We start from the raw sequence: 15,401 nt of genomic DNA on the forward strand, positions 1-15,401 counted from the left end.
TTTAGTTTATTTATTCATTTATTTTCACAGGTATATTCTTTATTATTAAATAAGGTCAAGACTTCAGTAGTGCAAGTTGTCCAAGTAAACCCTGTGACTACTTGAAACAGGGGCAGCCAATCAAGGTAAAGATGTCATAAGAAAGGATGAAAGGCCCAATATGAGATAAATTAAGACTTTTTAAAAATGCGACTCATTCAAAGCTCCTCTGCTAGAGTTTAATGACAAATCATTTGTAATAAATGACCACATCTGGTCCACTTTAGTAGATATTCTGGTTAAATAATGTTTTACTATTGCTCACGTGGCAGAGCAGGTCATCTACCAATCAGATGGTTTCTTTGATGGTATCAGTAGGCGAGAAACTGAACCCTGAGTTGTCCCAATGCAGTCATTGTGTCACATGTCAATGACAAATAGACGTCAACTGTTTGCTGACGTTATTATACTCCATTTTATTCAAATCTGTTTTGTTGGTGACTCACACTAGAGCAGGGGTGTCCAACTCCAGGCCTCGAGGGCTGGTGTCCTGCGGGTTTTAGATCTCACCCTGGGTCAACACACCTGAATCACATGAGTAGTTCATTACCAGGCCTCTGGAGAACATCAGGACATGTTGAGGAGGTCATTTAGCCATTTGAATCAGCTGTGTTGGATCAGGGACACATCTAAAACCTGCAGGACACCGGCCCTCGAGGCCTGGAGTTGCCCAGCCCTGCTCTAGAGTAAAAGTAGACGGCAACATCCTTGCAGCAAGGAAAACTTGGTGGTTGTATTGAATCTTTTCACATTTGGTGACCAAATACTTGTGGAGACCAACTACTACCCAGAAGTTGAGAAATCAATGTATGTGGTTGCACAGGATGGCAATCTGTCTTCAAACAATCTGGACTGACTACAATCACTCTCAGATATATAAACAGACAGATTATTAAAATGGTGCAATCAGTCTGAATCTGTGAGTGCAACTTGTTTGTGATGTGTCTCTTTGCAATAGGGGACTCGACTCCTCTGGCTGCAGGCTGGTGGTATTCCAATATAAGAGTAAGGTTGCTGAGCAGTTATACCTCCATCCTGCTGCAAAAGCGTCACTATTTGTGTTGTCATTTCTGTGTCAACTGTTACGTTTTTAATGTAAGTAGTTTGCCAGTTACAGACAAACAGCTTGGCTTTAACTGGCAACTTGACTGCATTGAGTCACATACTGATAGTAGACAGACTCCATCTTATTGCTGTTTTATTGTCATGTTGATGCACCAAAGGTGTTTTGAAGACTGCAACTAACTGCAAGTGGTCGCAGAGCTGGACCCAGTCCTCGAACTGATCATTTAAAGGCAACAAGACTGCAATTTTACTGCACACGGTCACAGAAGCACTGGTCACGCGCTGGCCTCCAGCCACCGTCTTCATTAGTGTGACAGCAGAATAAGGATGAATAAAAATAGTGTCGTTTTTTCAGTTTCTGAAATGAGGTGTCCCAAACATTTGACAATCACTTCTTTAGAGCAACTTCTGCCTGTTCGTTTGTGCAAGGAGTTTAAGTTTGTGCAAATGCACATCAGATCACAGACACATGTAACCCGTTTACTCATGCAAACATCTGGGAACATCAGATGTTTGCATGAAAATTAAATTCAAATTTATTTTAACTATATGAAAAAGGCTCCATTCATGCCAATAACCTCCCTGAGACAGCAGGTGAAAATAAAGCTGGCACATTAACAGGATAGCTTGGCTCTGTCAACTGTGCATTTACAAATAAAATAAAGTAGATATTAATAAAGTACCAGTGAGTACTGTACCTGTACAATACTGTGTGCTGTACTGAATATTGCTACTGCAGAGTAAATTCTACTGCACACAAAACTTTGTTATACACTATTTTATTCATATTTGACTGAGCATTAATTACACAGCATTTCCACTATACAAATTCTTCATCTACCAGTCTGATAGTTTCCACTGATCCCATTTTTAAAATCCTGGTAAACCTCGAGTCTGTTAAAGATTTATCTGGAAACACAATATATGACCCTGGAAGAATAAACAACATTTTTAGGAATTTCTATGAAACTTTATATTCACCACAAACAAACCCGTCTAAAAATGAAATTGATCAGTTTCTTGACAACGTAACTCTTCCAAAATTACTAGACAGTCAAGCAATGGCACTGGATTCGCCACTGACTCCAGGAAGCGCTGATAAGTATGCCCAATAATAAGGCTCCAGGTCCAGACGGCTTTCCTGCAGAATTCTACAAAGAATTCTGGACAATTTTGGCACCGGTATTCCACGGAATGTTGCAGGAAATCAAGGAAAATGGCAGACTACCACCAAATATGAATTCTGCCAACATTAGTCTCCTGCTAAAACCAGGCAAAGACCCTTTATTTCCCTCAAGCTATTGTCCAATATCTCTTATAAATGTAGACCTCAAAATAATCTGCAAAGCCCTCTCAAAAAGATTAGAGAAAATAACCCCCCCTCTTAATTCATCCTGACCAAACTGGTTTCATAAAAGGTAGGCACTCATCAACAAACGCACGTAGATTACTTAATTTAACAGACTACTCATACAGCAAAAACATTGAAACCACAATATTATCTCTAGATGCAGAAAAGGCGTTTGATAGAGTTAACTGGAAATTTTTATTTGCAACTTTACACAAATTTGGTTTTGGAAACTGGCTAAGAATATTATATAATTCCCCAACAGCTTGTGTCAGAACAAATGACCAGACATCCTCCAGCTTCTGTCTCCTGAGGGGCACCAGGCAGGGATGCCCACTCTCCCCTTCACTGTTTGCAATTTTTATTGAGCCACTAGCGGCAGCATTTAGACAGGCTACAACAATTAAGGGCATAAAATGCAAGAACGTAGAACATAAAATCAGTCTCTATGCGGATGATGTGTTGCTTTTTCTGCAAAACTCACAAACCAACCTTTCTGAGGTAATTACTCTAATAAACTGGTTTTCAAGAGTTTCAGATTATTCAATTAACTGGTCAAAATCTACAGTTCTTCCGATTAATTGCTCCTTCCATAATTCTTCTCCTACACCACTGCAATCTGGAAATATAAAATATTTAGGTATTAATGTTTCTCCTAAGCTTTCAGACTTAACTAAATTAAACCACATCCCACTTCTAAAGAAAGTAGAAGGCGATCTGACTAGATGGAAATCTTTACCCATATCACTCATGGGAAGGGTCGCCACTATAAAAATGATGATCTTGCCAAAAATAAATTACTTATTTTTAATGATCCCGAACAAACCATCACAAAATTGGTTCAGATCTCTGGATTCGTATATTTCTAAATTCCTTTGGAAAGATAAACCCCCACGTATCAGCTTAAAAACATTACAAAGAACCAAGGATAAAGGAGGATTAGATCTGCCTAACTTTAATCACTATTTTTTAGCCAACAGGCTTCAGTACATCTCAGGATGGTTTAAACACACCTTCTTAGATGAACCTTGGATAGATGTAGAACAGGCACTATGTAATAATCTAGAAATTTCAGACCTACCATTTATCAGCTCAAACATCAAAAGACATGAATGCTTTAAAAGCATCAACATCAGCTCTTCTCTGACAGCATGGTGGGAGTTTCTAAAAATGACGGAGTCTTCACTAATCCCATGCAAACGTACACCTATCTGGAACAACCCTGACATATTACAAAACAAAAATATGATTAATTTTCCAGAATGGAGTTGTAAAGGAATTAAATACTTAGAACATATATTAGAAGGAACAGACTTTATTCCATTTGAAAGACTAGTTCCACAATATGGGATCAACAAGAAAAGATTTTTAGAATATCAACAAATTAAATCCATAGTAAAAAAGAAATTTAACCTCCGTCAAGTTAAATTGCAAACACCACCAAGCGCGGTACACTTTCTTACTCTTAAATCCCCTAAATTATTGTCTAAAATATACAGAACACTTTCTAAAATAGATGAATCAATATCCCTTCCTATTGCAAAGTGGGAAGCAGATTTATCAGTAAGCTTAGACCAAAACTTCTGGTCTCAGATTTGCTTAAAAACCTTTAAATTGATTAAAAATCCCAGTCTGCAATTAATACCATACAAAATACTACATAGAGTGCACTATACTGGTCATCGGATGTTCAAGATGGGCTTTACATCTTCCAACAACTGCTCACACTGTCAAGGCAATACACCAGACATCTAATAGATCACATTAGTCTCGAGACAGCCTCTGCCACCACATTAGATCAATCCCTCTGGGCTCCTTTGATCGGCTTCATCACCTAGCGGGGGTGGGGGGTCATGGTTTGGTCCTGCCTTCGCTATTGTGGTTGATGTGGAGGTTGGGACGGGCTTAGGGCGCCTGGAGAACCCCTAGGGACGTTATCCCTGGAGGGCTTAACCTTGGGGTTGTGGTCATAACCTGGTTAGTGGCTCTGGTTGCTCTTAGAGGGTGTTCTCCTCGTGGCTGCGTGCAGCGGGGCTGGGGGATGGTCTGTACTGGCGGACGTAGGTTACTGGCCTGGTAGCCTGGCTGCCCCTGAGTGGATCCAGGGCAGGCGTGGGGGCTTGGGGTTCGGTGGTGCTTCGCCTCCGTGCTAGGGCTCTGGCTGGGCCTTGGGGGCTTAGGTCCTTGTTGGTGTGTCGCCGAGGTTGTGGGCGGGTGGGTGCACGGGGGCTCAGCCCTGGCGCAGGGGGCCTCTGGCACATCGGCCTAACTGGGGGGCTCTTCAACTGGCAGGGAGGTTGTTCCATCCTTGCAGAAGTCCACTCTGCAGGTGGGGGAGAGACATAGGAGAGGTGGAGAACAAACTTAACCTGGGTGTCTACTGTCTTGTGCAGTCTGGGAGATGATTGAATGTTGGGGTGGGTACAGTTTCCTCTGCGGTGGGGTCGGGTGGGCTGCCCCGGGTCCTGTGGGGCTGGGCGGTCCTGCTGCCGTAGGCCCCGATCTGGATGGGCCTGGGCTCCCTTGCCTTGGTGGGTGCCGAAGGACGGGGGTGCCTACTGGGTTCAGCGGGGGAGCTGGCCCCAGGGAGGGGCATCTTGCTCCTCCCTTCTTTTCCTCCCCATCCCCGCCTGCCTCCCTCTTCCTGCTCCAACACACCCACCCACACAAGTAGGGCCTTGGGGTGCGGGTGTGTCACCAGGGTGCAGGGGAGACATGTCCCTGCTGCTGCGGAGCCTGGGGCGGTCTGCTTGCCTCCACCCCGGGGGGAAGGGTAACATCTCCTGAGTCTAGGTGCCGTTTCCCCCTCTGGGGGTGAGGGTACCTGGACCCGGGGTATAGAGTTTGTTTGGGGAGTGTGATTGTGTATACATGTCCATGTATGTCTATCCCTACGTTGGGTGAGTGCTGAGTGTCTGTATATGTGTGCATGAGGGTGGGAATGCATGTTTGTGTCTGTATGTGCCTGTTTGTCTGTGTCTATATGTCAGGTCGGGTCTTAGACTCCACCTCCCTGGGAACTCCCAGGCCCTCCAAAGTGTGGAGGCCTATCTCCCCTCTCCACACTCCCTGCCGGTGACTGATGCCCTCAGGGGTCGGTGCGTTGGTGGTTCTTGGTGTCTGGGGCTGGGCGCTCAGGTATGTACCAGCTCAATCCCGGTGACTACTTGGCGGGGCCTGGTGCCTGTTGCTCGGTCAGGCCTCTTCCGGGGCGTAGGGGGCCCTCGAGCCTCCGGCCTCTGGGCCTGCGGCTTGGTGCACTCTGGCACAGCTGGCTGCCGGCAGAGCCGGCAGGCACGCCACTGCAGCCCCCTCTGGCTTCTGCTCCGTGGCTACTGGGTGACCCCTCATCTGGGGCTCTCCTCAGCCCTTCCCAGGAGGGTGGCACGGATGCCCCTCCGGTGGTCCTCCTTGGGCTCTCGCTCTCTGGGGCCTCTGGATGTCTGGAGCCTGGATCTCCTCCATGCCTGCTTCATGCTCTGGGGGACGGGGCTATGGCTCTCTACATCCTCTAGAAGACCATTACATGGAGAAACCTTTTGTATACAAGCGCGCTGATCCACACAGGTGTGCACACGGGTGTTCACTGTTCGTAGACATAAACTACACCTTTCTTAGCTGCTATTTCCAAGCACATTGTGCGCTGTCGGTCCTGCGTGCTACACAACAACATTCAATATTTAGTATTTACTGCTGTTTACACTTAGCTAGATTAATGCGATGGTGTTGTGTTTAGTATGTTGCTTTGCTTTTTTTTGCTTGTTTTCTCTTCTTTTTCTCTCAACAGGTGATCCAGGAGATTTTTTTAAGTGCCCTTTCTCACTGTCCCTTTTCCCTTCTGTTTTTCTTTTCCTTCATCTTTCTTTCTCCCTTTCCTATCCCCCAGTCATGTCTGTCCCGTCTGTAACAACTGAAAATAAAATAAAATAAATAATAACAACAAAGGTCGATCAAATGGACCAATACGGCAAGGCTGTGATGATCCATTTGGCAAAATAAATCCATTGGGTATCCTTGTTGGTCGTCAGACAACAATTCTGACGGCTAAAGAACCAAATGGGACAGACAAAAAAAAAGAAAAAGAAAAAAGAAACTTTTCCTTTTTTCATTTTTAATTATATTTTAAACAGAGTAGTTGAATGTGGTCTCAGCTGGAGTTCCCATTATTCTTTACAGCAATCAGCAGGATTCAAACAGGAGTGTGTTACAGTCTAGGCTGCCCTCTTACTCCCTCTGCTGTTTAATAACTGTTTTTATCCCTAATTTTTTGGCAGTGTTACCAAAAAGCAAACATAACATTGAATTGACGTCATGAGTGTATCAGAACCCACGATCTCTCTGACATAGAGCTCCAACTGTGTACAATGACTGTTACTTCATTACCATCGACGCACACATGCACACACTCGGTGTGGATTAATCCGTCTGTGAAGAATAATCCCTATTTTACCCTTTAATTCACATTCTACACAGCCTTTCATTGTTGGTATGACTCCATATTTGTGAGCTGTTCTTACTGATTTACATCAGTGTTTCAGTCTTTAACTCAGTCTAGCATTAAGCAAGATCTGAAGATGGTGAGCAGGAGAATTCGGGATTCATACTCTCCAATGAAAAAGGCTCCATTCATGCCAATAACCTCCCTGAGACAGCAGGTGAAAATAAAGCTGGCACATTAACAGGATAGCTTGGCTCTGTCAACTGTGCATTTACAAATAAAATAAAGTAGATATTAATAAAGTACCAGTGAGTACTGTACCTGTACAATACTGTGTGCTGTACTGAATATTGCTACTGCAGAGTAAATTCTACTGCACACAAAACTTTGTTATACACTATTTTATTCATATTTGACTGAGCATTAATTACACAGCATTTCCACTATACAACTTCTTCATCTACCAGTCTGATAGTTTCCACTGATCCCATTTTTAAAATCCTGGTAAACCTCGAGTCTTCTGGACTTGATCCTGCAGTTTGTGTGTTTGATGTAAAGTCAAACCTCGTTTTTTGATGTTGTGAACTTGTGTCACTCTTCTTTTTTTGGTGCACTCTGCAGAGAAAGTACACACAGTTTGATTAGTGAAGTTTTCAGTGAGACTTGTGCTCAATACTGTGCTCAGTTAAACTTCTGGGATATTGATGTGATCAGTTCAGTAGCAGAGAGCGCTGTTAATGAGTTAATAAAATTAACAACAGGTGCACTAGAGGGGTAACAATGAGACAACCCCCAAAACAGGAATAGTTTTACAGGTGGACACCACTGACACTTTTTCCTTCCTCATCTTTTATGACTGTTTTTATCACCCCTGCCTTTGGCTAGGGTCAGGGTCACTACTGGTAGCTCAGTGCAATACCTGGACCCTACAGACATTGGACAGGTAGTCCTCCAGGATGGCACATCAATGCATGTCTTTGCCAAAAGGTTTGCTGCGTCTCCCAACACCAGTCTCAAGAGCAGGGAGGAGATTCTAGGATGCAGGCAGGTACTGCAGGAGAGCTGGACAGGACCATAGAAGGTCCTTAACCCATTAGCAGAACCGGTATCTGCTCCTTTGTGCAGGGAGGAACAGGATGAGCACTGCCAGAGCTACAAAAGGACCTCCAGCAGGTCGCTGGTGTGATTTCTCTGACCAAATCATCAGAAACAGACTTCATGAGGGTGGCCAGAGGGCCCAACATCTTCTAGTGGACCATGTCCTCACTGCCCAGCACCATGGCGTGTGATTCATCCATTGAATATCAAAACAGCTCCACCAATGGCACCCTGTGGTCTTCACAAATGAGAGCAGATTAACCCTGAGCACATGTGACAGACATGAAAAGGTCTGGAGAAGCTGTGGAGAACGTTATCATCATCCAGCATGGCTGCTGGGCTGGAGGGACGCACGGACCTCTACAGGCTAGGCGACGGCACCATGACTGCCATTATGTGGATGAAATCCTTGGACCCACAGTCAGGCCCTCCACTGGTACAGTTGGTCCTGGATTCCTCCAGCCTCTTGTGGTATGAGAGTATGCAGGCAGATCTGGATGGAGGAACTGATGCTGACCGTCCCCCACGCTCGCCTGACCTAAACCCAGTAGAACCTCTGGGACATGATGTTTTAGTCCATCCCAATCTGACAGGTTTCTCCTCAGACTGTCCAGGAGCTCAGCGATGAGCTGATCCACATCCTGACCCATCTCAATGTGAACATGTACCAATGTTGTCAGGCTTGCATACAAGCATGTGGCAAACCACTGTGTACCATTTTGAGTTGCTGCAAAGAAATTTCGTCAAAACTACTACTAATAAACGGTACTAGCCTGCCGCATCATATTTTACTTTCAGAGTGTCTTTAAAATAATCAAACTACCTCTGTAGGTTGTTAAATTTGATAATTGATCTTTTTTATTTCCATCCATCAAGCAGCGTGGCGTCCTTTCATCCTCTGCTTCCTGATACGTTATCCAGTCCAAGGAGAGATCCAGCACCATCTTTTTGATTTGATGAGTTTCTGAAGTGTTCCTTTTATTTAGTTTATTTATTCATTTATTTTCACAGGTATATTCTTTATTATTAAATAAGGTCAAGACTTCAGTAGTGCAAGTTGTCCAAGTAAACCCTGTGACTACTTGAAACAGGGGCAGCCAATCAAGGTAAAGATGTCATAAGAAAGGATGAAAGGCCCAATATGAGATAAATTAAGACTTTTTAAAAATGCGACTCATTCAAAGCTCCTCTGCTAGAGTTTAATGACAAATCATTTGTAATAAATGACCACATCTGGTCCGCTTTAGTAGATATTCTGGTTAAATAATGTTTTACTATTGCTCACGTGGCAGAGCAGGTCATCTACCAATCAGATGGTTTCTTTGATGGTATCAGTAGGCGAGAAACTGAACCCTGAGTTGTCCCAATGCAGTCATTGTGTCACATGTTAATGACAAATAGATAAAGGCACTGTCTGAATGTGAGACTGGGTGAGTGCAGTAGAAAGCAGTTAGAGAAAGGCACCAAATAACAACATTTACCATAACTCATAACATAAAAACACTGGCAGTGGTCCCCCGAGGCCTCCTAGTGGATGCACCTATGGTGTGAATTTCAAATCCTAGCTGACTTCCTTCTTGAGTTATCACATACCTCTGACCTTGACCTTTAAGTTAAGGTCACTAAGATTCAAACTGGTCAACAATTTTTAGTAGATACACCCATGGTATCAATCTAAGGAGCTTGGAAAGAAAAGCATCTGGACTCCTTTAAGTTGCTTGAAGACGTTTCACCTCTCAGCAGAGAGGTGGTGGAGAGTCCCAGACGCTTTTCTTTCTAAGCTCCTTAGACTATGATGACCTGGATGACTGAGAACCTTCAGGGACACCATGGCATCAATCTGAAACTCCTACGTCGCTTTGTTCTCGAGGTACTGCATTCACAAACTTGGGTGTCCACACCGCCCGCCCGCCCAGCGTGGTGACGAGAAGGGTATACCCTCAATAGGCTGCGAGTCTGCTTAACACAGAGACAACCATTCACACTCACATTTACACCTGTGGGCAATTTAGAATCACCAATGAACCTGACCAGGCTAACTGCATGTCTTTGGACTGGGACGAAGCCAGAAAACTATCCAAAAGGCCCAAGGCAGCCGGAAGGTGACGATTTTTGATGTGATTTTCTGAACTAAAAGCTAATGACGCACTCACTTCCTCAGTGCTGGCCGCCATCAGAGCGTCGAGTTCCCGAGTCCAGCCAAGAGCATCAACCAGAGCTTGCACACCGCTCACCACATCACCCAGCTGCACGACGTCATTAGGCCGGCGGCTCCAGGTGAACGGCCCCACCAAGTCCCTGTTGATGAGAAGACGGGGCACAGAACTGCGAACGGCTCCGGCAAGACTGGCAAAAGGCTCCACCTAAAGAGCAAAGAGTTAACTGCAGCCCTTTATGAACCCTCAAACAAGAATGTAGATGATGCAGTGACACTGCATGTGCATGTTGCAGCTGTAACAGAGGGTGCCATGGACATGCAGTGGTTATACTGTGGTTACTTTATCATACCACAAAGTTACCAACCAAACATTTCAAAGAGAAGATGAGCCACGTTGTTTTTCACCCGCCAAGCTTTACTTCCTCACATCTTCTTTTTTAAACAGCATCAAGTATTTGAACAAAGAAGCATTTTTTGTTATTTTGCTGTTATATCCATGTTAGTTAATGACTTTCACCCAAGTGTTGTAACAATTCTTATATTTAAACTGATTTTAATTTGTCCAGTTACTTTTGAGCCTCTGAAAATGGCTGTGACTCCTAAACAGGTCTTCTGTTCATAACGCAGCGCTTTTGTTTAAACCCTTGAATGAAAGTCTGAACAATCACGTTTCGATTGTTTGATTTAAAATCCGAACACTTACAGGCCTCACTGTGTGAAGGTAGTGTGTTTCCTGCCTGAGTTTGAAGCTCACCTCCAGTGATGTGCCCATGATGATCAGCAGGTCTGCCAGTGGGAAGTCTGTGATATACTTGAAGAAGTGCCGTGGAAGCTCCTCACCAAAAAACACGATGTCCGGCTTCACCACGCCCTTACAGGTGGGACACTTGGGGACCGTCCCACTCATCACGTCTGGCTAACAAAACACAAAATGTCAAATTACTGTCTACAAGTGATTTTTTTTCCAACTAAATGCTTGAAACTAATCAGAGTATGACACAAATACACCAGATTTCAATGAAAATACAACCTGAAAAATCCAGTAAAAAAAGAAAGAAAGAATTGCTTATTTGCAAATTCTTTGAATGAATTATAAGAACTCAAAAGTTCACCTGTACAAGTTTGAGGGAAAAACATATTTCTTGTAGACAGCAGATGCCTGTTTTTTTTACTTGACAGAAAAAACACAAATGCATTCAGCTCATCTGAAACTTGCAGGGCAAACAAACAAAATCCTTGTTACAGAGGAACTGAAGAAAGCATAAATCCACACAGTTGACGTGATGTTTGGGTCTTACAGCAACACAGACTCTGAACATCAGAACGGAACACACACTACACGTATCCTGATCATGTGCTGAACAGCTGCTCAACATCTCAGTCTGGTCATTGGTTTATTCCAACTTAAGAAGCGCTGCTTTCTTCCCTGCTTGTTTAGCAAAAAAATCTATCAAATCAAAACAAACAACAAGGACATTTTTCACAACACCAACACTTGATAAAAAACAAAACAGAATAAAACTCAGGCTTGTCTGCGATCTCTGATACAGTGAGGCACGTAGAGCCCTTAGCACGGAGGAAACTTTGACCCTGATTTATATTAATTCACATGGCACAGGTAACTTTCACATCTCTGAAGGCATCACTGATTACTGGGAAAAAATTCCATTCACCTCTAAAAATCTCACGACCCTACTGTCCTGAGTTTTCCTAAAAACACTTTGAGGGATGAATGTAGGGTTGTTTTTGGAGGTTTTTCTGGCATTTTAAAATTCCATCATCTAGTGTCGGTGTACTAGTTTCAAAGTTGGAACTACTAATACAGCTATGAAAGCAACATGAAATTTACAGCCAGAAGCTGCCCTGAGAGGAAATGTGTCACCAGTATGAGTAGAACTGTTCATTACATCCCAAATATCCAACTTGTCAAAATAAACTAACGAAAAATAAAATTCTGAATCATTTTTATGCAATAGTGCGTTCTGACTCACTCTGAGGTCCTCGCCCTCATATTTCCTCAAGCAAGCGGTGCAGGTGGCCGTGGCAAACGTGCCGTGGGCCTCCACCAGCATCTCAGGAGGAATCCCTGCTACTAGAAAGAGGCATAAACACAGAAAACAAGCACATCAAGTTCACTGTCACCGTCTCTGTGATGCACGGTTATGTCAAACAACTAAACTTCGTACGTCTTTCCAGGCCATCAATGTTCTGTGTGTACATCCGGAGCAGCTGACCCTTCTTGTGAAGCAGATATACAAAGTAGTGTGTCAGGTTGGGGCGGTAGTTTCCTGGATACAGCTCTTTGGCCAGGGCGAAGAAGGGATTTGGGTTATGGTGGAAAAAGCTAATCTCAAATATGGCCTCGGCATAAGGCAGGTCATACTGCTGCAGGTTGTCATAGAGACCACTGCCTGGAGACCTGCAAGTGAATCCAAATGAAACTGTTGATCGAGACCAGAATGCACCTTGTCTTTACTGATATGGGTAGACGCCAGGGCAGGAAACCACAGCTAGCCATATTACCTGAAATCTGGGATGCCACTGGGAGTGCTGATCCCAGCTCCAGCCATCACCACGACCCTCTTGAACTGCTGCTCCCGGATGCTCTTTGCGATATCCTCCAGGGTCTGCTGCTTAGCTGACGAACTTCCACCGTGGGAGAAAAACCCTCGGGTCTGAGTCCAGCAGAGGGATCGTGCATGTCTGGGAAAAAGTAAACGGCTGGTCTTGAGCCACGATCGCCCCGATCACCCTGATCGTGGCTCAAGAGTTGGCAGTTCGCCTTGTAATCGGAAGGCTGCCGGTTCGAGCCCCAGGGCAGCTGTGGCTACAATGTAGCTTACCGTCACCAGTGTGTGAATGTGTGTGTGAATGGGTGGATGACTGAATGTAGTGTAAAACACTTTGGGGTCCATAGGGACTAAGTAAAGCACTATACAAATACAGGCCATTTACATAGCACCCTTCTACTCAATTTGAGCACTCAAAACACTTTGTGCTTCACATACAGCGGGTTTAGTAAGTATTGAACATGTCACCAATTTTCTAAGTAAACATATTTCTAAAGGTGCTTGTTTGTTTGTGGCGCAGCTGCAGGGAGACCGACACACCTGCTTAGAAAGTATGAACTGGGTCGTGAGGCTGTTCTTGTGTATGTGTGGCTGGCAGCTGAAAAGCTGCAGCCGGGGATTCGGAAAGCAGCAACCTAATACAGAAGTGTGCTGGAAAGTGAAACGTGTGGTCAGGTCCGTCACTCCTGGCACAGTGCTATTGACATGAAAGTCAGATGTTGGTAAGAACTCATCCACACATGCAAAGAAATCAAAGCGTAGATGTCCATAAATTAAGTTATGTGTAAAAATAATGAGACAGGGAAAAAGTACTAAACACATGAAGTCATGACAGCAGCTGAACTCTGTCAGTTAGAAAGTGCAAATAATATCAGCTGCTTCAGTCCCTGTTGGTGTCATATAAAAAGGTGTCTCATTACCAAAGTATCACACAATAAACATCTGATGAGGGATAAAACCAAGGAGCTCTCTCAAGACTGTTGCAGCTTTGTTGTTGCAAAGCATACTGATGGCACTGGGTACAGAAGAGTTTCTAAACTACTGAAGGTTCCAGTGAGCACTGTTGGGGTCTAATGAGCTTGGAAAGAAAAGCGACTGGAGTTCTTTAAGTTTCCTGAAGGTGTTTCACCTCTCATCAGAGAAGCTTCTTCAGTTCTAAGGGCAAATCGTGGAGAGTCACAAGTATTTAAGCCCTAGTTGGAGTTATCCCTTAAGAGGGTTGTTGACCCAGTGTTGATCAAGGGCCTCATCACATGAGCCAAGGTGCAAAGAAAGGGTGTGGGGCATTATCAGCTGACGTTTCAGGGGAAACCATTGTGGGACCTTGCCCCATCATGTGACCTACTGAGATGACCTGACACAAGATGTGACACTGTTAAGGCGCCTGGGAAGGGCTCTCAAAACTGGATTATAGGTGGCAGACTGTTGTTGTATAAGCCCCGCCCTCTGTTCAAGGATGGCTTCTGTCACTACCTGTCTTCTCTGTCCAAAATGTGAACGTTTATGAAGTGTCTGTTTGCTCTCTCCAGTGTAGATGTCTGAGCATGCCTCGCTGCACTGCACAGCATACACTACGTTGTTTAGTATGTGTTTGGGAGTTTCAGAGAAAGAAAATAAAGTGTTTGGAAACTCCAGCCAATCACCTGACCAAATGCACATCTATGGAAAGAACTAAAGGGCAGAGGGCCCATGGAACCTTCAGACATTTGAAGAGTGTATGGAAGAAAATCACACCTGAGCAATGTATGCAAGTTGTTTCTCCATACAGGAGGCGCTGTCACCACTATACACAAGCACTTTTAATTTGTCATTGACACACCCTCTGATGGATACACCAGGGGCAACTCGGAGTTCAGAATCATTCCCAGAGACACTTCGACACAGGGACTGGAGAAGATACACTGATGTTCCCACTGATCCAACATTAGGAACGAGAATCAGAGTAACTCATAATAGGACATCACACGGCATCCCTATAGTTGTAATGCTCATTGGACTGACAAAAAATATCGCTACATGCAGCGTTGACAGCCAGGTGATGCCTATATTGCATCACCTGGATTCCGCTGTCATGTTTCTTGTATCCATGCAGGTACCTGGACAGAACTGCTGCACCTTCACTTGGAAACGAGCTCCTTTGATCGAAGCCTAGAAAAACAATACTTGTGTCAAATATAATCGGTCATACGTGCAGTTTGTGTTGCATCATTTGAGCTCTCTCTGTGCACTAACCTTTAGCGGAGAGCGTCCAGCTTGCTCTTGACCGCAGACTTCGACAGAGTCTGGCAGGTGACAATAACAACGAGCAGCTAACAGAAGAAGCCATAACAAAGCTGTAGGGTTCAAAATAAACTTCACGCACACTTTCACGGCATGGCTCTTGCTGTCACCGTTTTACACAAGCCGATTTTAGCTCCTTTGAAAATAGCTATATAGAATGACTGCCTGCAGAACTGTGTCCTTTGACCTCCTTTTTGACAGTTAATATACGACGTTACAACCTAGCTTCAGTTGCATAAACTTGCCCTTTATAATTTATCCGTCGTTTGCTTATTAAAAATATATCCCATAGCAATAAACATAAGGCGACTGACTGCACCCAAACAACTTAAGTTACAGAAAATCTTAGCTAGCAATAAAAAAAACAAACCAAAACGCCTCCTTCATTTCCCATAATTCTTTGCG

At 44.1% G+C, this 15,401-nt stretch overlaps 1 protein-coding gene across 5 annotated transcripts; it reads right to left on the reverse strand.

Annotated features, from left to right (window-relative positions):
- Positions 1 to 742: 742 nt before the first annotated feature.
- On the reverse strand, positions 743 to 15,358 carry sirt3 (sirtuin 3). 5 transcript variants are annotated; one of them, XM_063469733.2, is made up of 8 exons: positions 14,949 to 15,342; positions 14,813 to 14,864; positions 12,670 to 12,849; positions 12,333 to 12,565; positions 12,138 to 12,238; positions 10,901 to 11,062; positions 10,142 to 10,351; positions 743 to 7,505 (listed from the first exon to the last, which is right to left on the reverse strand). In XM_063469733.2, the coding sequence occupies exons 1-8, from the start codon at positions 15,040 to 15,042 to the stop codon at positions 7,482 to 7,484; spliced, it is 1,056 nt and encodes a 351-aa protein (XP_063325803.1). In that variant the 5' UTR covers positions 15,043 to 15,342; the 3' UTR covers positions 743 to 7,481. The 5 variants fall into 5 exon arrangements, with proteins under 5 accessions (XP_063325803.1, XP_063325812.1, XP_063325821.1 ...); XM_063469742.2 differs by lacking the exon at positions 14,949 to 15,342 and having other exon boundaries at positions 14,773 to 14,864; XM_063469750.2 differs by lacking the exon at positions 743 to 7,505 and having other exon boundaries at positions 10,148 to 10,286; positions 14,949 to 15,358.
- Positions 15,359 to 15,401: the final 43 nt, after the last annotated feature.

This window comes from Pelmatolapia mariae, linkage group LG1 (assembly GCF_036321145.2).
Source record: "Pelmatolapia mariae isolate MD_Pm_ZW linkage group LG1, Pm_UMD_F_2, whole genome shotgun sequence".
Classification (NCBI taxonomy): Eukaryota; Metazoa; Chordata; class Actinopteri; order Cichliformes; family Cichlidae; genus Pelmatolapia; species Pelmatolapia mariae.